The 26,683-nt window shown below is 45.4% G+C and overlaps 1 protein-coding gene across 2 annotated transcripts in view; it reads right to left on the reverse strand.

Moving 5' to 3' along the window:
* The window catches only part of CREBBP (CREB binding lysine acetyltransferase), a 122,686-nt gene that overhangs the window by 54,404 nt on the left and 41,599 nt on the right, over window positions 1–26,683 (reverse strand). For both annotated transcript variants that reach the window (XM_028117533.2, XM_028117532.2), the window contains exon 3: window positions 13,542–13,718. In XM_028117533.2, the coding sequence (XP_027973334.1) occupies window positions 13,542–13,718 (177 nt within the window). The remainder of the gene's footprint in view (window positions 1–13,541; window positions 13,719–26,683) is intronic.

Raw genomic sequence — 26,683 nt, forward strand, 5'->3', positions numbered from 1 at the left:
CTTACGATTAAATTATAAATGGAATGCTTTTAGGTTACTACAAATTAACACACTGATTCTCATTTAGGATGTTCTTAATAGCATTTTTTCAACTATAATGACCACATTTTGGAAGCTCAACATGTCAAAAGAGCACAGTTGGAAAGTCTATGGCACATGTTTATCAGGAGATGCTTGATGAGCTCTACATGTCGTAGACATAAGTCTCGGGCAAAATGGAACAGAAGACACGCCTCCAGTGCCTGTGTCTGGCCCTCCTGATGACTCTGTAGACCTGTATGGGGCTAGTCCACTTAGCAAGGTGCTGACAAATGCAGGGCAGAGTCAAATGCCTCCACTCTCAGACTGAGATCTGATGAGACGAAGGAGTTACATGAACTGCAAGTGTCCTGAAATCTGTCAGAAACACCCTTCAGGGGCACCCTGGGTGGTTCAGTTGCTAAGCGTCTGCCTTTGGCTCAGGTCATGATCCTAGGGTCCTGGGATCGAGCCCCCGCATCGGGCTCCCTGCTCTGCAGGAGACCTGCTTCTCCCTCCCCCACTCCCTGTGCTTGTGTTCCCGCTCTCGCTGTCTCTCTCTGTCAAAGAGATAAATAAAATTTTTAAAAATAAATAAATAAAAGGTAAAAAGACTGAGAAAAAAATGGTTGTTTTTAAGAAGTAGAAATAGTAAAAACATAGGGCCATTTTTTTTTTGAGATATTCTTTATTTATTTGACAGAGACAGTGATCCCAGGACCCTGAGATCATGACCTGAGCTGAAGGCAGACACCCAACGACTGAGCCACCCAGGCACCCCAAAAGGACCATTTTAAAAAAAGATTTTATTTATTTATTTCAGAGAGAGAACGCACACATGAGTGGGGGTAACGGCAGAGGGAGAAGCAGACACCCTGCTGAGCAGGGCGCCCAACATGGGGCTCGATCCCAGGACCCTGAGATCATGACCTGAGCTGAAGGCAGATGCTTAATGACTGAGCCACCCAGGCGCCTCGATAGGACCATTTTTTAAGCTCCTGAAATGTCTGCTTTCCAGGAAGGCTGTGGCATTTATATCATATAAAGAGTTCTTAAGAGGAAAAAGAAAACAACAAAAAACAAAAAACACCACTACTCCACTAAAAAGTATGTGGGGGAAATGTGCAGACACCTCAACAAAGGAAATACAAGGATATGACAAACATAAAACACGTTCCACGCCTCAGTGACAGAACCACTCAACGGAGGGAAGAAGAGTCTTCCGAACTACTGGTGGTGAAGAGGGAAGGACTGGACACTCACCCGCATAAGCACGAATGTGGACCCCTCGCTCACGCCATACCCAAACAGTAACTCAGAACAAACCCAGCACCTAACAGTGGGCACTGAAACTGGAACTCTCAGAAAAATCACAGGAGTAAATTTTCATGACCTTGGGCTAAGCAATGAGTTCTTAGATATGTCACCAAAAGCACGAACAACAGCAACAACAAAGAGAAGCTGGACCTCATTAAAATTAAAACCTGTTTGCTTCAAAGGACACCACTGAGAAAGTGAGAGACAACTCAAAGAATGGGAGAAAATATTTGCAAATCACAGATGTGATAGGCACTCGCATCTAAAACATACAAAGAACTCTTACAACTCGATAAAAAGACAAACACCTAATTAAAAAATGGGCAAAATAGGGGCACCTGGGTGGCTCAGTCGTTAAGCGTCTGCCTTCGGCTCAGGTCATGGTCCCAGGGTCCTGGGATCGAGCCCCACACTGGGCTCCCTGCTCCATGGGAAGCCTGCTTCTCCCTCTCCCACTCCCCCTGCTTGTGTTTCCTTTCTCGCTGTCTCTGTCAAATAAATAAATAAAATCTTAAAAAAATAAAAAATGGGCAAAATATCTGAATATTTCCTCCCAAAAGACACACAAATGGTCAATAAATACACGAAAAGCTGCTCAACACCATCAGCCATCAGGGAAACAAATGGGAACCACAATGAGACGCTGCGTCATCCCCACCAGGATGGCCACAATTAACAACAAGAGGCACAGCATGTGCTGATGAGCATGTGGAAAGCTACACCAACGTCAAATGGAGCAGCCACTTTGGAGAACAGTCTGGCGGCTCCCCAAAAGGTTAAACCTAGAGTCACCATAAGACCCAGCAATTCCTCTCCTAAGTATCTACTCAAAAGAAGTGAAAACTATGTTCACACAAATGTCTGTAGTAGCATTATTCATAACAGCCAAAAAGCGGAAACAACCCAGATGCCCATTAAGGGATGAATGGAAAACAGAACATGATACATCCACAATGGACTACTATTCAGCCACGAAAAGGAAGCCCTAAACACATGCTGAATCAGGAACTCTGAAAACACTATGCTCAGGTTAAAACAGACGTCACAAAAGAGCACACACTGTAAAATACCATTTCTTTGAAATGTCCAGAAGAGGTCATTTCACAGGGGTAGAAAATACATTACTGGTTGCTTCTGGGTGGGGGTTCACAGAAAATGGGGAGTAACTGCAAATGGTACAGGGTTTCTTTCCGGGGTAATAGACTGTTCTAAAACTGACTGTGGTGAGGGACGCCTGGGTGACTCAGTCAGTTGAGTCTGACTTGGTTTTGGCTCAGGTCATGATCTCAGGGTCCTGGGATCAAGCCCCTCATCGGGCTCTGCGCTCAGTGTAGAGTCTGCTTGAGGATTCTCTCTCCCTCTGTCTCTCCCACTTGTGCTGTTGCTCTCTCTCTCTAAAATAAATAAACAAATCTTTAAAATTGATTGCGGTGATGGTTGTACAATATAAATCACCACTGAATCATGTACTTTAAAGGCAGGAATTGTATGGTATGCGTTATATCTTAATAAAATGGTTTTTTTTTTTTAAAAAAGCTCTATCTCATGGGGTGCCTGGGTGGCTCAGATGGTTGGGCATCTGCCTTCAGCTCAGGTCATGATCTCCAGGTCCTGGGATTGAGCCCCACACATCAGGCTTCTGGCTCAGCAGGGAGCCTGCTTCTCCCTCTCCCTCTGCCTCTCCCCTGCTTGTGCTCTGTCTCTCTCTCCAATGAATAAATAATTCTTTAAGAGCTCTGTCACTAACCACCAAAAAAAAAAAAAAAGAAATTAAAATAAAAAGGCATTTTCCACCTATCAATCTGACCAAAATAATATAATAAATAACTGGTATTGATGAGGGTGTAGAGAATTCTCAGGTGCTCTGGTGATAATGCAATTTGGTTTAACTTTGGAAAGCCACTTGTACCAAAAAGAAAAATGTGCATTTTTTTCACCTAGTAGCTCCACTTCTTACAACTTATTATTAGGGAGTAAGAGACTGGGCTAGCGTGCTAGAATGTCCGTGCAAAGACAGGCATCACACCATAAGTTATTAAGTTACTGAAAACCAGAATACCCCTAAATCCTACAGAAGGTGGACTAATTCTTGGCTACAGACCTAATGAAATAATATGCAGCCATGAAAAGTAAGGCAGACCTCAAGTGACCCTAGTCAAAAAGCCAGGTGCAAAAGAACGGCCCAGCCAAGTCTGGCCCCCAAAACTGAGATGTAATAAAATGATTGTTATGTGAGGATAACAATAATAATGCAGACCTTTATGCTTTCACAAAAGCAGTCTATAATAACATGTTAAGTTAAAAAAGGAAGTTAAAAAATAATACCATGAAATCATTCCGTTTTTCCTTATTAACTTTATCTATCTGCACCTGTTCTTTAAAAAAAACCTTGTTACAATGATCTGGTAGCTACCCCTAGGCAGGGGTGAGATCCTGCTTATAACCACGTATTGTCTGAATGTTTTACAACAAGTGTCTACCATTTTTAGAACCAGAAAACACTCTACTTCGGAGAAAAAAGAAATCAGAGGAATCAATAGAAAACACTAAAGAATTAATGTGCATCTTAAAACTGTAAAGGTCCCAGAAGGTAGTTAAAATGAGTATTTTGTAATGCAAAGGTGGTAAAGGCCTTCATAAAAAAACAAAAACAAAAACAAAACCCAAAGCAGTGGTTCCTAACCAATCGCCAGTAAACCCCTACAAATTGATTCCCCATTCCCTCCCCTCCCAGACTAGGATTCACAGAGCGGACGAAAAGCTAGGAGCATTTCTATTTGTTAATGTTCCACAGGAGGGTGCTTTATCGTTTTAAGTGTTAAACTTTTTCCCAAATTTTCCAAAATGAACATGTATGTACTTTCATAGAAGAAAGCAAAACCCTGAAAAGCAAAAAGGTACACAGGTGATTCTGATGCAGTGCAGACCGGTCTAGAAAGGGCAAGTGCCAAAACTGCTGGAACAAATGCAATCAGCAAACCAGGAAACGATATTTGAAACACACAAGACAAAGCAAATAATCACGTGGGTATAATTCCTTCTCCTCTTGGCCAGTCTGTATTTCTCAAGTTCTCTGTGCAGGCTGTGTTCAGTGCCCAACAAGCAGCAACTCATTTAATACCCAATCACCAAGGGAGGAACTAACTTGGGGCCAATCCTGAGGTACAACAGAAGTAACCCCAAAGGGGTGCCCCATACTCAGAGGGCAATGCTTGGCGGTGCTGGTGGAGTGGGTGATCTAGCAGCTGAGCTGCACCCTTAAGCTCTCTGCAGCCTACCTTGACTGAGGGCTAACCACCTTGCTTTGAATCTAACAGAAAAACTGTCAGAAGACAGGAACTAAGCCACTCAGGAAAGAAACGCATGTCTCTAGGGGCGCCTGGGTGGCTCAGTCGGTTAAGCATCCAACTCTTGATCATGATCACAGTGTTCTGGGATCAAGCCCCATGTCAGGCTCCATGTGGAGTCTGCTTAAGATTTTCTCCCTCTGCCCCTACCCATTTGAGCTCTAAAATAAATAAATAAAATCTTAAAAAAAAAAAAAAAAAAGGAAGCATGTCTCCAAATCTAAGTACTTTAATTCTCATTAGTAATCAAAGAAATGCAAATCAATATAATGAAACACCATTTTCTCCCATCAAAGGACAGAGTGACAACCCTAGCCACGGAAGCACTGTTTAATACTGGAAACATGGTACATAGCTTTTTGTTGAAGGCAATATAATGGTATCCTTAAAATATACGTAATACCCATTTCTGGGACTCAAATGAGCTCACAGGTAATTCCTAATCACGAGGTTAGCATGGTGCAAGAGCCACAACGGCTCCATCACGATTCTACCCTGTATGTGAACATTCTGAGCCATGAGTAACAGCAGGTGAACACAGCTCACTGACCCAGCAGCTGCAGGGCCTATAGCCTGCTCACTCCACTCCAGTCTTTGCTAGATTTGGCCACATGCTCTTTGCATGTATCACTTGTCACCATAACTTAATCTTTGTTCATACCCTTATCCATCGAATAACCTGGAAAAGCAAGCCATTAATATTCTGGTATTCTTTAATATTTAAAAGAATCTAACATGTACTTTTATTAGAATTGCTATTGTTACACAGGTTTGAATAAGTAGCACCAAACCCATTTCTATATATGCCCTATATTCTATCCTAAGGATATAATCACAGATGTGCATAAAGAGCATATATAATAAAATTTATCCTGGCATTCTTCCTAGAAAAAAGTTATTTTACATTAAGCATCCAAGAAAAGGCTATCATATCTGCAAAGACTAGCACAAACAGTATACAGCAGGAACTGACCAAGGTAGGAGAGGGGGTAGGACTGGGGGAGGGGTGGATGGAGGCGGGGTGGAGGTGGTAGAAGCCCTTCCTCTCTCTACCCAACTCTTGCCTCCCATCCACATGAGGCTGGGATTCCTGGAGATGGCCCTTCAGATTAACCTGGCCCAAACCTTCCACATCTCCAGTGGGGTTCAGACCCACACTCTAGCATCCTTCCCCTGGCCCACCTGGAAACCTGACTTCTCCCCAGCCTCCACTTCAAGTCAGAAAATGACACCAAGGCAAACACCAGGTGGGACACAGAATTGCTCTGCAATATGAGCTTGTTCTGATTCCCCCAGAAGGACCCTAGAACAGCTGGGTATGCAAAGCTTTGGAGTCATAAAATAAAGAAAATGCTCATTAAGTGCACACAGCTATCAAACTAGGAAGAGGCAATAATCACCTTTGAGATGATAAAGATCAACTGGTAAGGAAAAGAACATAGCTGTTTAGATAGGCCGAATAATGTTTCTTGTGTTCTCTTCTTTTTGCTTGGTGCTTATTGATTTTAAGAAATAAGATTACCTTAAAATTTAAGATTTAAATCCCATTAAGACAATAACTTAAAATGAGCAAGCTGGACAAGAATTTTTAAATAATCTTCCAAATAAGAAATTATTTTAGAACAGAAAACAAATGGTTACATCAAGGAAGAAAACATGATAGACCGTGGAGTGGGTGGGGGCATGGTGGCGGCAAAGGTGTGGGACTAACAACTGGACACACCCCCTCATTCTCTCCCCAGCCTCAAGGTCACTCCTTTCAAACTGGAGTCAGTCTGCCAAGGAGGGCTGAGTGGTTACCTGCTTCTGCACAAATAAACCCTAAAAGGTAGAATGTGCTGGATCTACTCCAATGGCCAATGTGACAGGCCAACCAGACCAAGGGTCTCAACATCAGGCCCATTCACCAAATGACCAGATCATGAGAATTACCAATGTACCAAAAAGTTTTATGAAACAGCCCTCTTGAATATCATCAATACACATGAACACGTTCTTCAGAAATACTTATCACAGTGAGTATTTGATAATTTGGCAAATTCCTCATGTGACAAATTGGTGTCTGGTGACATGAGCCTCGGGGCCGTTTCAGGCAGCCATGGAAAGGGAGGGAAAATCAGCTTATGGCACTTCAGATGCGGTGCCGGACGGTGGGGAGCCCTGTGCAAGCATCCAGACCAAGCGTGCTCTCTACAGAGGTCTTCGAAGGGTCACCTCACTCCTCAGAAATGCCTCGTAAACTTCGGTCGCACTTGCTGCTGACAGGCAGGCACCCGTCCTAACATTAGCAGTCAGTGGGGACACAGCCCAGCCTCAGAGCCATGGAGCCTTCCTGTAGGCTCTCTACTCGGCAGGAAGCGTGAGAGCAGAGTGTCCCTGGAGATAATGTGAGCTGCTACCTAGAGGGGGTGGCTGAAGAAAGGCCTGTACTAATCAGACCCTGGAAAGAAAGTCAAACGACCCTGACTACTTGCAATCCTTATGCTCATGCCTGATATCAAGGGACGTTGTTCATTTTTCTCAATTTATAGTTTCCTGGTATTTGCAAGGTATCTTATTTTGTGCTTAGGTTGATATGTATTGCCAAAAGTTTAAACAGTAGCAAGGATTTACAGAGCTACTGGTGAGAATTCTAGACTCAGTTATTCTTCAAAGGCCCCACATCCATATTCTCTGAGGGATCTTCAAGACAGAGGTGAAGAAGATGAGCGAAGCAGATGTAAACTCTTAAAAATACACAAACACTGCTGTTACTAATAATAACACACACTTACTTCCTAGCCTTTGCCCATGGTTCCCAGTTCAAGGACAGAGGCACCATTCCTAACCATGGAGTGATCTGAGCTGGTGTGACCACTCCCTCGCTGTTGGTTTCCCCAGAATGACAGGAGGGCTCTATCAACCAATCAGTGACTGTAAGTTCCCGTTGTGAAGTACAAGGAGCAGGTGTACAGGGTTATGAGAAGGGGAGCATCTCTGCAAGGAACCCCTGGGTTCATGAGGCTTCACCCTGCTTGGTCATTTCAAGTCTTGACCCCTCAGTGATCAGAAACTGGATACAGGAGACAGAAAATTATGAGAATAAGACAAACAAGGGTTGGGGGAAGCCTTCTGAGGTACTAAAGTGGACACAGAGACCAACAAAGTCAGCCCCCTCTACAGCAGGTTGCCAACACTGTAATGGACAGAGGCTCTCAAAAATGTTATTCTACATCTGAGTCACTGGGGCAGTTGTTTTAAAACCGCAGATTCCAGTGTTAAGAGAAAGAACAATAAACCCACCTACTGGGTGATTCTCCTGAACTGCCTTAGAAGGAACTGAGTGGTAAACACTGGAAAAGAAAAAACTGAACAGTGACCACCAAAGCAGGGATTTCCTGTCCTTCCTCTAAGAGATTCTGCCCAGGAAGACTGGATGGGGTCCAGGAGCCAGTCACTCTGGAGCAGTGGGGTCCATGGACACACCTTGAGAAACAGAAACAAAACCCTAAGATGCACAGAGGCCCCCCCTTCCCCCGCCCGCCGCATAGGCCACAGCTAATTGCTCGCCACCCCATGCAGCTAACAGCGCAGTCAGTTCCAGCTCCGTCCTTCTGGCAGGAGGGCATAGCCCTCCCCTGAGTGCACAGGCCTCCACCTGCCATGTTTTCCTCCCGTGGACAGACCTGGATCAGCAGTGATCTCGGGGCCTCACCTGAAGCTTCCACTTCAAACTCCTGTGACATGGGGACCAATGTGAATCCTAACACACTCTCATGAGCAATTTTAAATAAGCAGCACTCCTGATTTCCCTCGTTACAACTTTAAGAATCAGGACATTTCCATAACACAATTCTTAAGTTTTTCTCAAAAAACAAACAAAAGCCCCAAACCAAACAAGAAGAACACCACCACCCCCCCTTCCCCTGAACTTCCTATTAGAAAGAACCCGGCAGGAGACTACATCTGAGAGCCCCACAGGAGAGTCCATGGGAGAACCTGACGAGGAGGCTCCTTTGGTCACCAAACTTTCTCAGATTAGATACACCCAAAATGCGTCCCACTTCTTAACAATGCTCCTTTAAAAACAAACCCTGAACCTGTTGTGAAGGTCAGCAATGACCTAATTGACAACTCCAGTCCCAAATGATGTCAGATGTCCCTCCCTCTTGGACAGTATCACCAGGAATGAGGGGGCCTCCTCTTCCAGAGCACTGCCCGGGAAACTATCTCCCCCTCTCTGCTACCTCATACGTCCATGTGCACACCCCCCTCCTTCAAGATGGCCTACCTGGACCTCAAACCCAGTCCACAGAAAGATGACCCAACCTCTACCCCAACCCAAATCTGCTCCTGTTTCTTTGTCAGTAAAATTTAAATAATTAAAAAATCCTTCTATCCATGAAAGCTGTTCAGGAAAACTATACAGTGAATATATATGTTTAAGTGTTACATCATTCCTATTAATTCAAATTATGAACAAGTAAAATAGCATACAGACTGTATTTTATTAGATTTAAATAAATCTTGATTATTTCTAAAGCACAACCTGATTTCAGAGATACTACAATCTGAAAAAAAAAGTGCATCTTAGAATGATAAAACACAGTAATAATATGGTGAAATTTCTAACAAACTTAAATAATCTGTAGAAAGTTAAGAAATTACAAACATGATGGCCAAACATAGAACTATGATGAGATACATTTAAAAATTTAGGAAAATGTGCCAATTTGCTTTGGAGTATTATCCTGAGGATCTATGAGCCCTCAACAATGATCCCACCTGCACTGGGGCCTGGAGCCTCCCCCACTCCCTGCCAGAGGCCCCCAGCACATCCCAGAGGATCATGACAGCTGGGAACGCTGTGGGGGACAACAGAGCATAGTCACAGGTCTCCACGACCACTGACTTCAAAGATGAAAGACTGCCCCACAGACTGACCCCCATGTTCCGGGGACACTCTTCTGCCCTGGCGCCTGACTCGCCATCCCCTCCCGTTCAAATCTCCTCCTCTCTCCACTGCAGTGATATCATCCCATTACCCAGCTCCTCCTCCACCTGTCTCCCCTGCAGGGCTTTCTCACTCCCTTGGGAGTGGCACAGCGGCTGCCCTGTTGTATGCCCGCCCACCGTTTGCTTGACAACCCCACCTGGACATCTCACAAGCATCTCAAAAGGAACACAGGTGAAGTGCAATTACAAATGCCCTTCCCTCTGTCACCTCGTCCTCACCCCTCTCCAGTCTGTTCCTCCCCCAGCTCTGTAAATGGTTCCCCCACCCACCAAGTCGCCTTATGTGGTGGGGCCCACACTTCTGTTCCAGTGGCAAACCTTGTCTGGTCTCCGTCCCCTCCCTTTGTGATCAAGTGCGTCCTTTAGTCTAGACCACCGCAGTGATACCTGCCACCCAAAGCCCTCCCTGAGCTGGCTCCTGCTCGGCCCCCAACATTCCAGTACATGGCTCTCCACTCCCTCGAGAGTTGCCTTTCCCACTGGCTGCCTGCTGGTCCCTATACAAGCCAACACTCTCCCCGTGCCCCCAGGTCTCTGTGGCTTCTGCTCATCTTCTGACCTTGCCCTTAAATGTCCCTCCTTGGTTTGGCCTTAAGGAGGTCCCTGTGGCAACCTCAACCACTGCTTGCTACTGAGACCTGCTAGGGCAGTGTTTTGTGATGATTTGTTTTTCATCACCACCCACCAAATTTCATGAAAGAGGGGGTGAGCTCACTCACACCTGCATCCTGGGAGCACATGGGCCAGGAGAAGGTGTTCGACAAATGGGGTGAATTAAAGAGATGGCCACATCCCCTTCCTTTCTCAACACTACCTGGGGATGCTGGAGTCCTCCAAAAAGTAGGACAGAGGAAAACGCAAGCGCCCCATGATCAATGACTGAGTAGCTTAAAATCATTCCATGAAGAGCTCGACCAGGGCATCAGGTGATGTGGCACCAGAGCCCTGAGCTGAATTGTTTGGTATACCAGATCCAGTTGGGTTTTAAAAGATTATTCCCCAAAGGATGACAAAAAAAACCACAAATAAGATCAAGGCTTCATATTCTTGGGGCGCCTGGGTGGCTCAGTCGTTAAGTGTCTGCCTTCCGCTCAGGTCATGGTCCCAGGGTCCTGGGATCAAGCCCCGCATCGGGCTCCCTGCTCCGCAGGAAGTCTGCTTCTCCCTCTCCCACTCCCCCTGCTTGTGTTCCTGCTCTCACTATCTCATTCTGTCAAATAAATAATAATAAAAATAAATCTTTAAAAAAAAAAGGCTTCATATTCTTTTTTCCCATTAAAGACACCCAGTTTTTGCTACTTTCTTTCCCTCACTGTGCAAAAATAAAAATAAAAAATAAAATTAAAAAAATCCACAGATTCCAAGGGGTCAGGTATAATTTAAAAAATTTAAGGAAGACCACAAAACATGCTCAAGGAAGCAACATAAAGGCTAGCATTCCCAGTGGACTCAGGGCTGCTAAAACGTGATACCAGGCATTATTAAAAAGAGCTTTAGGCTTTGCAGACAGGAGCTTCATAGCCTTGAACAAATGAGAACCCCTCAGACCCTCAACTTCCTCATCTGTAAAATGGGACATGTAGTAATGTCTTTTAAGAGACTGTTATAAAAATAAGGTAAACTGCAGGGCATGAGGGCACTTAGAAAGACCTCAGGCAAACTGTGCACTGTCTCACGTCTCTGCCAGTCCCCTCTGGTTCCCATCCCAACAGCACCAAGGCTGCGACTGGGCCATGCTCCCTTATAGACACACATGCTGGCAAAGTCGGCCCCGTACGCTCCAGGTGAATGTCTGAGGACAGCATTCAAAGCCTGCCCTCCCTGCTGGGGATCTCTGTCAAAGTGCATGCATACCCCTGTGGGACAGTGGTGGCTAGGCAAACAGCACAGCTCTACAGATCAAAACACTTCCTCAGTTTACCCTGATATTCTGAGTAAGAAAGAGTGTAGTTGGAAGGGAGAGGGAGAGAAAAAGACAGGGATGGAGAGAGCTACATGTCACAAACACAGACAGAGAATAGAATGCTAGTGCTACTGCCTTCCCAGAGCAGGTGTTCTCACCTGGGGCGACTGTGGGGATAGAGGACGGCCGTGAGCACCTGGTGGGTGAGGGGCACAATACACAGGATGGCCCTCACAACAGAGAAAGATCCAGTCCCAAATGTCAACAGGGCTGAGGGAGAAAGAAGCCCTGCCCCACACCAAAGGGTTGTCCCCACTGTCCCCACCAGCCCTGGGTACATGTCAAGGGACCCAGAAGCCTCTCTAAAGTCCAAAATGAATCTGCCTCGACATGCACACCAATGCCAGGAATTCAGTCCCCAGAGGCAGAGGCAGACAGGGGAACCTAAGGCAAAGGGCCTCTGCCACCAAGCTTTAGGCAAAGGAGAGAGAACGGGGGAAATGGGCTGGGGAAGATCTGAAAAGAGAGAAGGGAGGAAAATGTAAGGTGGGGTTTCCCAGACAACAAAACACAGACTCTCTGTACAGAAGCACACACTCTCACTCTGGTTGAGCTCAGGGGATGATCACCAGCACTCGAGTCCACACAAGGAGACTGGAAAAGGAAGAGCATCAAGAGCGTGGATGCCAGGTCCCAACCTGCTGCCCCAGAGCTCGGAGGAGCCGACCCAGGGAGCGGTGGCTTTGATTCGGGTTCTGGATCTGCACCACTGAGAACAGGACAATCCTGGCAACAAAATGTTATTGCAAAGAGAACAGCAGATCCAGGGAGGTTATGGGGAGATGATCAGAAGAAATAAAGTAGTAAAAAATTTAAATAGTTTGAGAACATGTTTTATTACTTGTCCCCCCCACCGCCGCCTTTTTTTTTTTTCTAAAGAAAGAAGAATGTAACAGAGAGAACACTTGATCAGGATACCTTGCTCTTACCCCATTTTCTGATTTTATCAAAAACTAAGAGTAATCCAACAACTCCCCCCCCACTTCCAACAGCCTCAAAACTATAAGTACTGTAAGCAATGTCAATTTCTTAGTTGTGACAACTGTACCAAGGTTATTTACTTAAGATGCTAATATCAGGAGAAGCCAAGTGACAGAGATATAGGAATTCTCCATGGTATCTTTATATATAAAGAAAAAGTTTTTTAAAAATCAAAAGACAAACCAAAAATGATGCTTTTCTGAACATAATCCCTGGCTTTCTTCTGAGCCTTGTGAAACCGCTACTGCACAACTACGTGGATGGCAAGCTCGGAAGGGCAGGTTCCCAGCAATAAGCCCAGGGAAGACAACTGGCCTTGACCGACCACCAAAGGCACATCAGATATCCAGTCACTAAGTGTGCACAGTGAAGTCTGACAAAAGAACACACCTGCCCCTCAGGGTTTGGAATTTTGAAAGATTCCATTTTGCAGGGCAAAGGGAGCTATTTTCCCATCACGATCTTGGTTAGTTAGGCTAGGAGGCTCTGAGGCTAGCTCCTCTCTTATAGGTAGGAAATCTCAGGAAGAAGAAACACATGTGAAGCCCTCTACCAAGAAGGACATGACATCCTCATCACCCAGGTACACTGCAGTCCTTGGAGGTCAACGCCCTTCGTTTATAACACAAGTCGATGGATTTCTTCGGACAGCCTCACCCACTAACAGGAAGCGTGAGAAGAGCCCGGCTGTTTCCTGCTCCATGACTGCCACGAAGCTCCTCCTGCACAGAGGGAGCCACCTCCACCTAGCCTCCAGCTCAGCGAAAAGAAACTCACTGAGAGCACGCTACTCAGGGCTATTTCTCTTTTCCTATCACCACGACACACGTCCAGTTGCAGATCTTCACAGTTCGTATGACACACTCCACACGCCAAAGCACCCACTGGAGACCACAGCCTGAGGGCCAAGGGCAACTTACCATGTTTGGCACGTTGGTGACTGAAGCATTCTTGATGTCTGTAGGGAAGGGAGGCAAACTATTGACCATGCTCTGTTTGCTGGATAACTGGGGGTTTACTCCAGGGGCTCCCATTTGCTGCCCTCCAGTTTGACTAAAGGGTTGTCCGAACGGACTTGTGTTACCAGTCATTCCCATCTGAAACAGAAAGAGGCAACATGAGCGGTCATGACACAATCACATACAAGAGGAAGGGCCTCAGAAATGCTCACTTTGACCCACTGAAGCAAAAATCATTACTTCTTGTGAAACCCTCATTTTAATTATAAATTGAATGCTCATTCTCCAGGTTCCTTTTGGGTTATGAACAGAGCAACCTGCTACAATGGCGGCACATAAAGGCAGAAGACCAAAGCCGCTCCCGACAGCTCTGCCTTACCTCCTTAACCATCATCCCAAGAGCCAGCACCTTTCCACCCTCACCCCAGCCTTAATCCTCATCCTAACACCCCCATGCCCCGACAATGGCAGCAACACATTAAGAAAATCATCTGGAAAATGGAGCTTCCAGAATCATTGACAAAGGGGAGCTCCTTGAGTTTAATCCTGAACCACTCCCCCAGTAACTACTTTCTTTCAAATTCCCCCATCAGATTGAAACTGTTTCCATTAGCTCAAAATAGTAGTAGGCATGTTGACAACGAAATGATATAACCTCTGGGATTCACTTTAAAATAATCCCAGGAGGCAAGGGGTTGTGGCAAGAAAGGGGCCTAGATGAAAAATGACTGGCCATATGTTGCTTTTTTTTTTTTTAAGATTCTGTTTATTTATTTGACAGAGAGAGACACGGCGAAAGAGGGGGAGTGGGAGAGGGAGAAGCAGGCTCCCAAGGAGCAGGGAGCCCGATGCGGGGCTCGATCCCAGGACCCTGGGATCGTGACCTGAGCTGAAGGCAGACGCTTAACGACTGAGCCACCCAGGCACCCCATGTTGCTAACTCCTAACCAGGTGACAGGTGTGGGGAGGTTGTTATACTACCTTCTCTAATATCACAAGTTAGGGTGGAGTGCTCCATAAAGAAGTTTTTTTTAATTAGTGAAATAAAATCAAACATACAGTAGCTAAAGGCAAGAAAAGGAAGGAGGAGCCCCCATCTATGCCTCTCTCCAGCTCCAGCCTGTACAGGAGTGAGCTCGGGAACCTTGCAGTGACACCCAGCCGGGCCTGCCACTCTGGAGGGATTGGCTTCTTTAGTCACCTGCCCCCGCTTTTCCTCAAAGTTCTAATATCCTACCTATTGCCTGGTGCTCGCTCGACTTCTCTGGTTTCTCTATGAGTTTGATGTTTGAAAGTGGGAGGAAGGGTACCCTGAGGGACGGCCTCCTAGGGAAGAGCGCTGCCCGCAATCAAGAAACCCTGGCTCAGCTCTCCCGGCTAACCCCACACGGGGACCACGCCGGGCAACTTCCACTCACTCCTCCTATGGACCCTGATCTCACCTGTAAGATGAGTGTCTTGAACAAGAAGAATTACATTATTTCTTTCAGCTCTAAGATTCTAGGTTGCAAACAAACCAATGCTCACCACAGCTGACCTTTCTCAGCTGAAATGTCCACATAAAAACACAAACTAGTATAACCAAGAAGATCTTGCTCCCGAGCATGTTCATACGTGCAGGTGGCGTCTAGGCATGGCCCTCACTGCTGACATTTTCACCTGTTTGAAACTGAACACGTTCCAGTTGCCACTTTTACCCTACTTGCTTTCCTTGAGTAAATGGAAACAAATTTAAATTCAATGGAACTTCAAATTCAACCTGAGTAACTGAAACAAAAACAAATTCTTCTCAAAGCCCAGTAATTAGGCTCAACTTTCAGTTCAGATGATTTAACCCAAGCGACATGGTAGCTCTTAACGTAACGGGCATTTCTGATTCTCAACTAGGTTCCTTCAGTTGTTACCTGAAACTCTGAAGAACTGAAGCAAGAACTTGTATTTTCAAAAAGGATTACCCCAAATTAACTCCATGAAGTAATTCTTTCTCTCAGAATTTGTTTCATTGAATAAAATCAAACCCTGTTCTTAGTGGTCCAAGATTTTCCAGAGAAAACATTCTTAGGATTTCTACTTCCTGGATTTCATTTAAAATTTCTCTACTTAGGACACGTATGCTAGAAGGCATGTGCACCATTCACGCCTCCATGAACTCGCCCTGGCCTCGAGGTCAGCCAGGACTTCCTGAGTGCCTGCTGTGAGCCATGCCCAGTTTTAAGCATGTGTAGATGCACCTCTCCCACCTGTCATGGAGTGCACTCCTTAGAGCCACCAATCTGACAAACAAGAAAATCAATGTTGTTGTGGAAGTTTCTAGCATCAACAAACCAAAGTGGGTAGCAACTAGAGGGCAGGAAGAAGTAACTGTCCTCCTACTCACACCAACCATCCAAGGGCATCACCCTTTGGTGCAGAGGGGAGTAAGTACCAAGAAGCCAATGATCTCTGTGAGTCTCAAAGTTCACCCAACCTGTTCTGAAAAACCTATTTCTAGAATTGTCTTGCCAGGGTGAAAATGAGGTAGGTAGGTGGTCTGGTTAGTTGGGTACTACTTGCCTGGTGAGCCTCTGGGCAAAGCATTTTCTAAGTGGCTGAACCAAATGTTTCAGAATGTTTGATGCACTCTGACAGATTTTTTTCTTTTTTTAAAAGATTTTATTTATTTTTTTGTCCAAGAGAGAAAGGAGAGCGCAAGCAGAGGGAGCGGCAGAGGGAGCAGCAGACTCCCTGCTGAGCAAGGAGCCCCATGCGGGACTCGATTCCAGGACCCTGGGATCATGACCTGAGCCAAAGGCAGATGCTTAACTGACTGAGCCACCCAGGTGTCCCACTCTGACAGATTTCTTGTCACTTTTTCTTCTTTTCTTCAATCAACAATGAAGGAAACTATCTCAAGGTGGTTTTGAACCTCATAGGGCAAGAACCAAGGTAAGGTCAAAGATCACAGATGGCAGGTAGGGAAATGTCCAGCTATACATTTAAAAAACAGGGGGAAATGCCATCCTTAGTCTATGACAACACACACCTCCAGAGATCAAGCATAGTGAGTCCAGGCTACCTGCAAGAGGTCAGGCTCTGCTCCCTCGGCCCAGAGCCCACTCCAGGCTGACATTAACCAGTCAGAGCGAACAGGAAAACCAATGGACAGTCCTGCAAAGGGCTGCAGCCACCTACCTCCCCTGTCGTAGACTGTCTTGACAGAACCTGGTAGAACTGAAGGCTACTCTCCAGTCCTCGCCTACAGTTTGGGGTAAGAGCTATTCACTTCTAAAGATTTGTAGATTTCTGAATTCCTGTTCTATATTTATTCTCCTTTGATCAGACTGAATACAAATGGTCCAAGCCTAGGCTAACACACATTGTTGGCACCAAGGTTCATAATGAAGTAGTAAGTAGTAAAATCAAAATGTCTATTTCCAATTAATAAATATCTACATATTTGTTCTAATTTCCCAAGTTACTTGATAACAAGTTTGTATACTTGGCTTTATTTGCAACTAAAGTTTATCAGGATCTGGCTTAAGGCTGCTAGAGAACGACCGTGTAATCTTTTCAATAAAATTCAAAAGGCAGAACAGCAGAAATAGGCAACTGTTCAATTGATGGTGAAATTTATATAATGTATGAATAAATTAAAGCCTATGGAATTAATATTTATATTCTGCCTCATTCAGCAACAGCCCACACATGTTAACTCTATTCTTTCGGAGCTCCTTTAAGCACTGAATTCAAGTTCAATCTCAAGAAATGGGAAGAGTGGACAAGTACAGTACCTAAAAAAAGGTACGCTCTCCTATAATGAAATCTAAATTAAATAGGTCTACCGCATTTTCCCGTGAAAAAACAATACTGTTACCAGGTGGATCACTCATTGGAAAACCTACTCATTCTGTCATCTGTGGCTCTCACTTCAACAAGAGAATAAGACATGTAGATGGCAGTCCCACTGCACAGGAGAGCACAAACTAGATAAGAAGGAGAGAAAATTACTAGTGCAGATCCAGAGGCCTACCTGCCCCCCCACCTACACAGGGATGTGGATTACGTATTAGCCAAAGCAGGGCTCTAAAGCACGAGATCCAAAGAGAAATCTCTCTTTAGAGTTTAGTCCAAGAAACCCGAACAAGGGACGCCTGGGTGGCTCAGTTTTTAAGCGTCTGCCTTCGGCTCAAGTCATGATCCCGGGGTCTTGGGATCGAGCCCTACATCGGGCTTCCTGCTCCGTGGGAAGTCTGCTTCTGCCTCTGCCCCTCCCACCCACCTGGCTTGTGCTCTCTCGCTCTCAAATAAATAAATAAATAAGTACTCTCAAAAGGAAAAAAAAAAGAAAAAAAGAAATTTGAACAATACCTGCACACTAGCCTTTGTTATTGAAACAGACAGTGTCTGAAATAAATTGTAGTAACAGTGCCTGGCCCATCAATCAAAACCTGAAGTCCTGAGCTGTCTGGCAAGTAGGTGAGTGACCGCCATCTACAGGAGGAGGACAGGACGGACGATGCTTCTCTTTCTACTGTAACAGACATGTACTACAGATATACTGTGCAAAGTATAAAACACTACATAAGTCTATGGCATTATTTGTCATAATATGACTTATGACAGTCCACCCTAAATCTGTCTTTGGCATAAAACCAGAATAAGACTTGCCTTCCTGGAACATACATTTCCTCTGTGTTCTCGGGCCCTAGTACGTAGTGGGTGCTTATTTAGTATTTGGGGAAGGAACCAGATAAATGAGCCCTTTAAGAGACTACTGCATCACACAGCTGCTCAGAACAACAGAGACCCCAACATCAGCCCTGAAGGCAGATGCAACTGAAGAACTGGGGGCCAGTCACCACCGGCGGGAGGGGCACTGGGAAAGGCAGGAATGGTGTCCCTCCTATCTTCTAAATACCCATCCCGATAGACAGGAGGACAGAGCAGACAGGCAGCCTGCTGGCCATGATGAATTTCAGCACGACGAGACCATGCCCTCGGGAGCTGGTTTTACAGGAAGATGATAGCTCTGTGGGGCATCACAGTATACACAGGAGCTTGGCCCGGCTGTAGAGCAGGTTCTCTGCGCTACATCCACTGGGCCAGCAAAGCCTTGGCTTTGGTGCAAGGCTCCAGGCCGTACCCCCCTCCCCCAGGCTTCCCAATGGTGCAACAAAACACTGATCTATTGGCCTCAGTGGTCACCAGTGGCTGCAAACAACCTCCTCTGCTGACCCCAGCATGTGGGACAAATATTTTTATTTTCTACTTGTGTCATGACAACTATCAACATATAGTACTAAAAAAACAAGCTCTAGGCTCTCCCCAAAACAGCAAAATTCTCTCCACTACACTAATCCTAAGAACATCTTTACTGCTCACCTCATCAAATAAGGTAGTAAACTAAAAATGAAAGAGCTAACGGGGGGAGGGGATGGTTAAAGAAAAATAGCACAGACAGTAGAAATTTCTACAATAGCGGCAAGCCAAGTATCCATGTTCTTGCTCCCTGGTAACCCCTAAAGGTTAAGGATGCCGGCCCTGGGGGGAAGGAAACTCCTCACTGCCTGTCCCTCTCCATTCTCAGGGAAGGGCAAGCTCTCCCCCAATCTCACACCCTTGCCACACATGGGCCTTTTCCAGTAGACACTCTCCCGTCCAAAGATGTCAACCACTCATGTAAACCACCACCCTCACAAATGAACTCTCCTCAATTTTCGTCTCCAAACATCCTCTTTTCAACATACCCTCTCAGGAAGCATCAGATCATAACCACTTATGAGCTAAAAGCCTGATAGGGACGATGCTGTGTGACCAGCAGAAGGCAGAGCCTGAACAGGACCAGCAGAAAGATGCTTCCACTGCATGATTTTACTTAAGAGTCAGCCAGGCCTTCAGAAATGCTTTAAGTGGCAACAAATGTGGAGTTTGATGTGGTTTCGATGAGACCACTAAACACGTTCTTTTTCAAAAAATGCATTCTTCAGCAGCTTTCCTCGCACCTCACATACACTTAAAACCAAACTACACAGCACAGACAATCAGAGGAAGTACTGCTCTGGGGGGCGTTACTGATGCTGGTCAGAAAGGTCAGAAAACACACAGAAAGGAAGCAGAGTATGACCTTAGAAGGGACAACTGGACAGGTTAGAATTTTCAAGTGTGAGGGCTTCCAAGTATATCTGGTTAAAATGTATCCCTTTGTGGAAGAGGAGAGGGGGGCCCAGAAAGCTGAGGAAGACAGCAAATCCGATGGAGAACTGACCCTGGCACTCCCCACCGCCTCGGTGCTAAAGCAGAACCGTGTCTCCCCCAGCCACACCTGGCCTGGTGCATGCATGGCATGTGATACTGCTGGACAAGAAGGCTCAGTCCACAGGACCAGCGGCATGGGCAACAAAGCCAACCCAAAACAAATTAAAGTTTTCCTGGAAAACAGATACAAACAGGATTTCATTTGGACAAGCAGCAAGCAGTAGCTAAGTGTACGGACTCTGGGGATAGTTACCTGGTCTGAGGGGAGCTCTCTGCTAAGGGTGAGCTGTGTGATCTTGGGTAATTTACTTACACCTCTCTGTTCCCTAAAACAGACATAACAGCACCTCCTCTTAGAGATGAGGGATGATTAAACAAACCCACAGATGTAAAACCTCAGGAGGAGGTCGTACTATGGGTGCTGGCTAGGACGCTGCTATCACTTGGTGTGCGGAGGAATGGTTTCACATTAGATAGGATTTCTTTCAGAAACATGCTTAGGGTAATAACAAAATAAGTGAATGTTTTTCAGAGAATGTGTGATGGTGGGGAGTGATTCAGACAGAATCAGAGGGAGAGGCCAGCTGGAGACACTGGCATTGGATTATGAGACACTTTCAGAGAAACATGAAATAAACTTGTGACAAACCCCAACCCGTGCATTTACCAGTTGTAGCAATACTTATAATGGGCAACTGTTTTCAAGCTGTCCTAGCAAACCACAAACATTTCCAGTTCTCACTTCAGACTGTTTTCTAGCCTTAAAAACCATACTCAGAATCTTAATACATACTATAAGCAATAACAATGTAACACCAGCACAACCCAGGCCTAAACTTCCTGGGCTTGAATTTAAACCAAAACATGGAAGAATATGCCTACAAAGAAAAGAAACGGAGGGGACTTCTGCCTGTAAGTTGGCCGTGACACAGCACCAAGTGCTCCATCCTCATGTGGCTTCAACCTGGCCCAACATGTTCACTAGCCTGAAGAGTCCAGCCTGTTCCTTCACATGCTGGCAAACATGTGAAGCCACAGATTCACAGAGGGCGTGTAAAGACAACGCAATTTCATACACCATCGGCAAAAATTTGCCAAATAATTTAAGAGCCAGAAGTATTCTTTCTTTTCAATGACATAAAGAACCAGAACTAACCCAGAGTATGGCCATATCATTTGTAAAGCCAAAAGCATTTTCTCTTGGCAACCTACCATGGTTGGGAGAAAGCCAAGAAAAGCAGTTTTCATGGAAAGACATGGTTGCATTCAGTTGTCTGCTATCACCCGCTTGCTCTTGGAATCCTTCCAGTACCTCAACTTGGCAAATAAAGAGTAAGGAGAAATATGCAACAGATCGCAACACCAAAGCCATGGCCTGGCCTGTGCAGAGTCACCTAGAGCAAGGGAACCAGGCACAGGAGCGGCCCAGCCCACCTCACTGGACTCGACTCTTATAACGTTGCCAACTTGGAAATTATTCAGGGAAATCCATAGCCCCCGAGTCTGGACACTTCCCTTAGACCAATAAATCACAACTGGAAGATAGGTAAGAGTATTTAGCGATGCTCGTGGTATATTTCACTTGGATGATGTATGACCAGAATGTGACTTAGAAACAACGGACGCGGCTAAAAGGAAGGTGATGGGACAGCAAATCACTGCCAAGGCTTCAGGCCTGGGGCCTCATCTGTATTCACCCATAATTCACTCTAGAACCTTCTAGCAACACAACTAGTACCTTAGAGTTAGAGCTACCTCGGCATGTCACAGCAGTTAGATACACCAGCTCTCCGGGGTGTGACCCTTGACAGCTCACTGGCAAATGCACCAGGCCAAGGTCAGTGGGCCACTGCCATCGTGGTTCTACACTCATCAGCTGTGTGACAAACCTCTTGCCCCCTCTAAGTTCTCCTTGGCTGTAAAACATGAAGCATTCAGATGACCACTAGGTGATCTTCTGAGCCTAAATCTGATGACTTTTTTCGTTTGAAACAATCAGTGCTTGAATCGCATGAGGTCTACACTCCTGGAAGGCGCAGCTACTCAGAGTGGGTAACAACCGGAGACTTGGAGTTGAGCCAAGTGCCAGGCCCTGGGGCAGGAGGACCTCCCACGGTAATGCTCCTGTGGGGATCCTGTGGAGTGGCCAGCGGCCTGTCCAGAACACTGGGGATCTCCCTGCCACCCACAATGCACAGGGCCCAGGCTTTCCATAGCTCCAGACTCTCCACACCATCCCAGAGGAGGTCACAGGCACAACAGTCGCAGGTGAGGGCAATGAAACTACAATCAATTCCTTCCCCCAGTGCTTCCAAGTCCAAATATCCTCCTAGGTAGAAAAGCAGCCTCATTAGGATTGAGTACTCCTTGCAAGCAAAGTAAAGGCCAGCATTAGCCCACAGCAACCATGGAGAGAGAAGAGAAAGGAGAATAAGACGATAAAAGAGTAAGAGAGAAAAGGGAAAAAAAGAAAAGCATTTTATTTTACAAAGAGCGCATCTTGATGAAGATGAATTTTAATTTACACTGCAGCTCAGCTGTGGCACAATGCAATAGAGATCCAGGCTTTCAGTAATCTACTCCATGATGCAAGCCTTTAGCCCAAGCCCTCTGCAGGGAGTGCACGCCTGTTAGGCTGAGGAGTACTCTCCCGCAGGCATTTACTGTCCCCTCGAAAAGCGAGGAAAGAGCGCAGATGGAGCACAGAGGAACAAGGCAATGTCCACATGGGGAAGGACAGGTAAAGGTGGGACTGAACACGCAAAGAAGGCTTTGGGGAAGTGAGCCCATGATTATTACATTAGAGGAGAAAGAAAGCTAAAGAAAATTCGAAAATTATGTTCCTCTTCTACCTTGGGGCAGGAGAACGGAGGAAGTTCTTCAAACAGGCAGGGTGGAGGGCGAGCCCCAGGAGGCAGGCACGAGGACACAAACCTGGGGCTTCTTGTGGCCTCCCCCTATCCAGCTTCTTGGGCCTCAGCCGCAAGACGACATGAGGAGATAAAGTAAGGTGCTGCCCAGCTTATGGAACGCCATAAATCTCAAACCATGAAACACACTCTACTACTACTCTACTACAGGACTGTTTCACATACACGTAACTCTACTTCCAACCAAACACTGAGTTCCAAAATTGCTAATGAAATATGAATGTTTCCAGTCCTCCCCACTGGTGATTCTGGTGAGGAGGTAGAGCAGGGCTTTTGAGGACGCCCAGAGTCACCTTGGCGCGCCACACTCTGCACCGTGGCTCACAAATGAGGTGTGGGAAAGCACTTGGGAAAGTGTGAAGCTGATGGAAGGCAGTGGTGGCACTGCAAGTAAAACTCTTCTTTTACTATGAAAACTCATTACTGATGAAGGGAAAATGCTCCTTGCACATTAATTTGTAAAAAAAAAAAAGAATACAAAACATATAATCCCTATAATTAACAGATGTGCCTGCACACACACAGCAAAGAGAACACATTTTCTTTCTCTTCTTTTCTTTTTTTTTCAATGAGCTCTACGGCCAACAAGGGGCGCGGACTCACAACCCTGAGGATCAGGAGTCTTAGGCTCTACCAAATGAGCCAGCCAGGCACCCCAAACACCAACATATTTAATTGTGGTGACTCTAGAGGGTTTACAAGTGATTTTTAAAAGTTTTCTTCTAAGTATTTTCTATATTATTCAAATCCTCTACACAGGGCATTATTTTATAAGGAGAAAAGTTGTTTTTTAAAACTATCCTCTACTCAAACATTCTGACTACCCATAGGGATACGACGACCCACTGTTTGGCTGCACATCCATATTTGAAATATTAATTTAAGCTGTCAACAGACACTGATAAAACTAGGTAGATCAAACTGATTATGACGGCCAGAGATTACTCTTGGGTGGTAATTTAATCAAATTCACTCTGGTTATAACATGGCTATAAGTTGTCACACTCTGCTCTAATGGATTATAGATGTGGCCAGAAAAAGCCTGAACAAGGCTTAGCCACTCAGCCATGTCCTACCACTCTCTGCAAAGAAGGCTAAAGAAGGGAAAAGAGAAGCAAATACAGTCAAGCCAGTCAGGATATAAAAGGCGGCACACTGCTCTACTTGTTTATGTTTATCAACTTGGAAACTGCACAGTAGATTCCTGGTACAACAAAGGCACAGTTACCCTGTTACCCATACTCTGGTTCGTAGTTCAGGCCATTGGGGAAACCATTCACTCGAATCTACGCGGTACCTGAGCTCTGGAGAACAACAGGCAGGAGACTGGATCGTGAGGGATTTACCCGAATGTCTTTGGCTCCCAGGTTCAGACAGCAAGGTGCATTTTAAGTGGAAAGTACCTATTCAAGGAAGGGGACAGAAGCTATCCTGTCTGCCCACCTCTCACTAAAGCCCACCTGCCTCCTATCTCTGAGCTCTGAGCAGTGACGCTCTGATCTTTGGGACAGTGGTATCTGAAAGGCTACAGCAATATGCATGTTTACTGACCATGTAAGCATCTTCCAGGAGGGAGACACTCTGGGACAGTGGAGGTGCACAGCATGCAAGGCCGTGCCCTCCCAGGCCCAAGGAGAGACACAAGCTCCAAGGAAACCAGATGTGTGAGGTGAGCAGCTAGCACGCACATGGAACACTTAAGTGCAGTCTGAAGAGGGCAACAGGGTCCTGGCCCGGGGGACAAATGGCTCAAGAGGTCACACCTGAGCTGGGCTAAACAGTAACAGTAATAGCCAACTTTGGGAGCTACTGTTCTGCATCATCACCATCCACGAGGACAGAGGAAGACCTGTCAGGAAGGGGTCTGAGTATCCACTAGGCCTAGAGAAGTTTTCATTCTTGCAGTTTCAAAGTCTACCTCTACTCACATATCCTCAACAACAGGACTAGATGACCATCCATCTGGCTGGGAGTTAACTGACAGGTCTAAGGTATTAATTAAAATGAGCGCCGAGACTGGAAAGAGCAGGAGTAAGCTGGTTATTAATTCTGATGATCACTCATCAAAGCTAAGCACTGTCTCAGAAGAGCATCATTCGCAACACCGCCAGCCAGGGAAGAAAGCTGCTGTGATCCCTCCAATCAGATCCTGACAGACTCGATCTGGAGTCACAGCCACCTCCACAAACCTTTCCTTCAACGAACCCACACGTAGCAAAAGCACACCTAGGCACAGCCACACCTGACAATTTTCAGTACAAATGCCAAGCGGGCCAGCGCCTCCCATTCCACAGTAAATCTCCAAACAAAATGTGCCACGTTTTCAGGAGAGAAAGGATGCCCTGTAACCTCCCCTTGGTCTGTCCCTTATCTCTGTGCCCCATCAGTCTGGCTGCTCCCTGCTGAGACCACACACCCTTGCAAGCCAAGCACACGGGGCTGCTCAGACTTCCTGTTTCCAACTTACATGGGATAGCACATAGGAAGATGATCGGGAAACCGCAAAGCACTGTGCAATCTGGAGGTGGCTTTAAGGTCTCTTTCCAAAACTAGAGCACAGAAAATCTCTAACATCCGAAAGGATTTTCTACAGTGAATACATTTTCTATAATACTGAAAAAGAGACAGGCATGTACCCTAATTGTAACAATTTACAAAGTCAGTAATTCCAAAACTATATTTGAAATTGGCATTTCCTAGTATTACCTATTTATTGTCCTGTTCTAGGATTTAAGATGGCTTGTTTTCCAGTTCTTTCTTCATATACTTGGTAGAAAAACATGAAATGAATAATATGGCTCATTACTGAGGGCATCAAGTTTCCACTTAGTAGATAACAAAGCAACCACTGCAATGAGGTTACCTCAGATTACGCACCATTTTCAAAAGCCACAAACCAAAGTGCCACATTCTCATCCTAAAATTCATAATAATATGCAGAGGTGTACATATACAGAACTATGGCCTTGGAGTTATAATCCACTGGTAATTATTTACCTCTTCTGAATAGACAGTGTCACCAACATTCAATTTAGAGCTCTGATGAGGTGCTGTTTAGAGCACTGTGGACACTCGCCTAGTTAGAACATTCAGGAAAGGTGCGCACTCCTCAGCAGACACCTGCGCCTGTGAAAGGGACTCTTTGATTTGCTTGATAAAATGCATTCTGTGTAGGCAAAGATGATCAAAGATGCTTGGGGGAAAACTCCATTTGTAATTGAGTACATTCTTTCCCCTCCCCGCCTGCCAATTTTGTAATCTGCCTTTAATTATTTTATATTGGAAGTACAACTAACATACAATGTTACATTAGTTTCAGGTGTACAACATATTGATTCAACGATTCTATATGTTCCTCTATGCCCACCGCGGGAGGTGTGGTCGTTACCTGTGACTATACATTATCACAGCATTGCTATGTTCCCTACGCTGCACTTTTCATCTCCATGACTTATTTATTTTATAACTGGATGCTTGTACCCTTAATCCCCTTTATCTACTTCACCCACCCTCCTCTACTAACCACCCCTCTGGCAATCATCAGTTTATTCTCTGTATTTAAGAGTCTGTTTTTTGTTTGTTCGTTAGTTTTTTTTTTATATATTCCACATATAAGCGAAATCACATGGCATTTGTCTTACTCTGATCTTTTACTTAGCATAATACCCTCTGTTCCATCCATATTGTTGTAAATGGCAAGATCTCATTTTTTTTTTATGGCAGAGTAATATTCCATAGAATGCACACACATAAACACACACCCACCATATTTTTTTTTACCCATTCATCTATTGATGGACACTTGGGTTGCTTCTGAGTGAATACATCTTTATTTAAAAATTACTAAGACAGGGCGCCTGGGGGGGCTCAGTCATTAAGCGGCTGCCTTCGGCTCAGGTCATGATCCCAGGGTCCTGGGATCGAGTCCCACATTGGGCT

This window comes from Eumetopias jubatus, unplaced genomic scaffold (assembly GCF_037043125.1).
Source record: "Eumetopias jubatus isolate StellerSeaLion01/CBP00866 unplaced genomic scaffold, mEumJub1_p1.0 scaffold_12, whole genome shotgun sequence".
In the NCBI taxonomy this organism is placed as follows: Eukaryota; Metazoa; Chordata; class Mammalia; order Carnivora; family Otariidae; genus Eumetopias; species Eumetopias jubatus.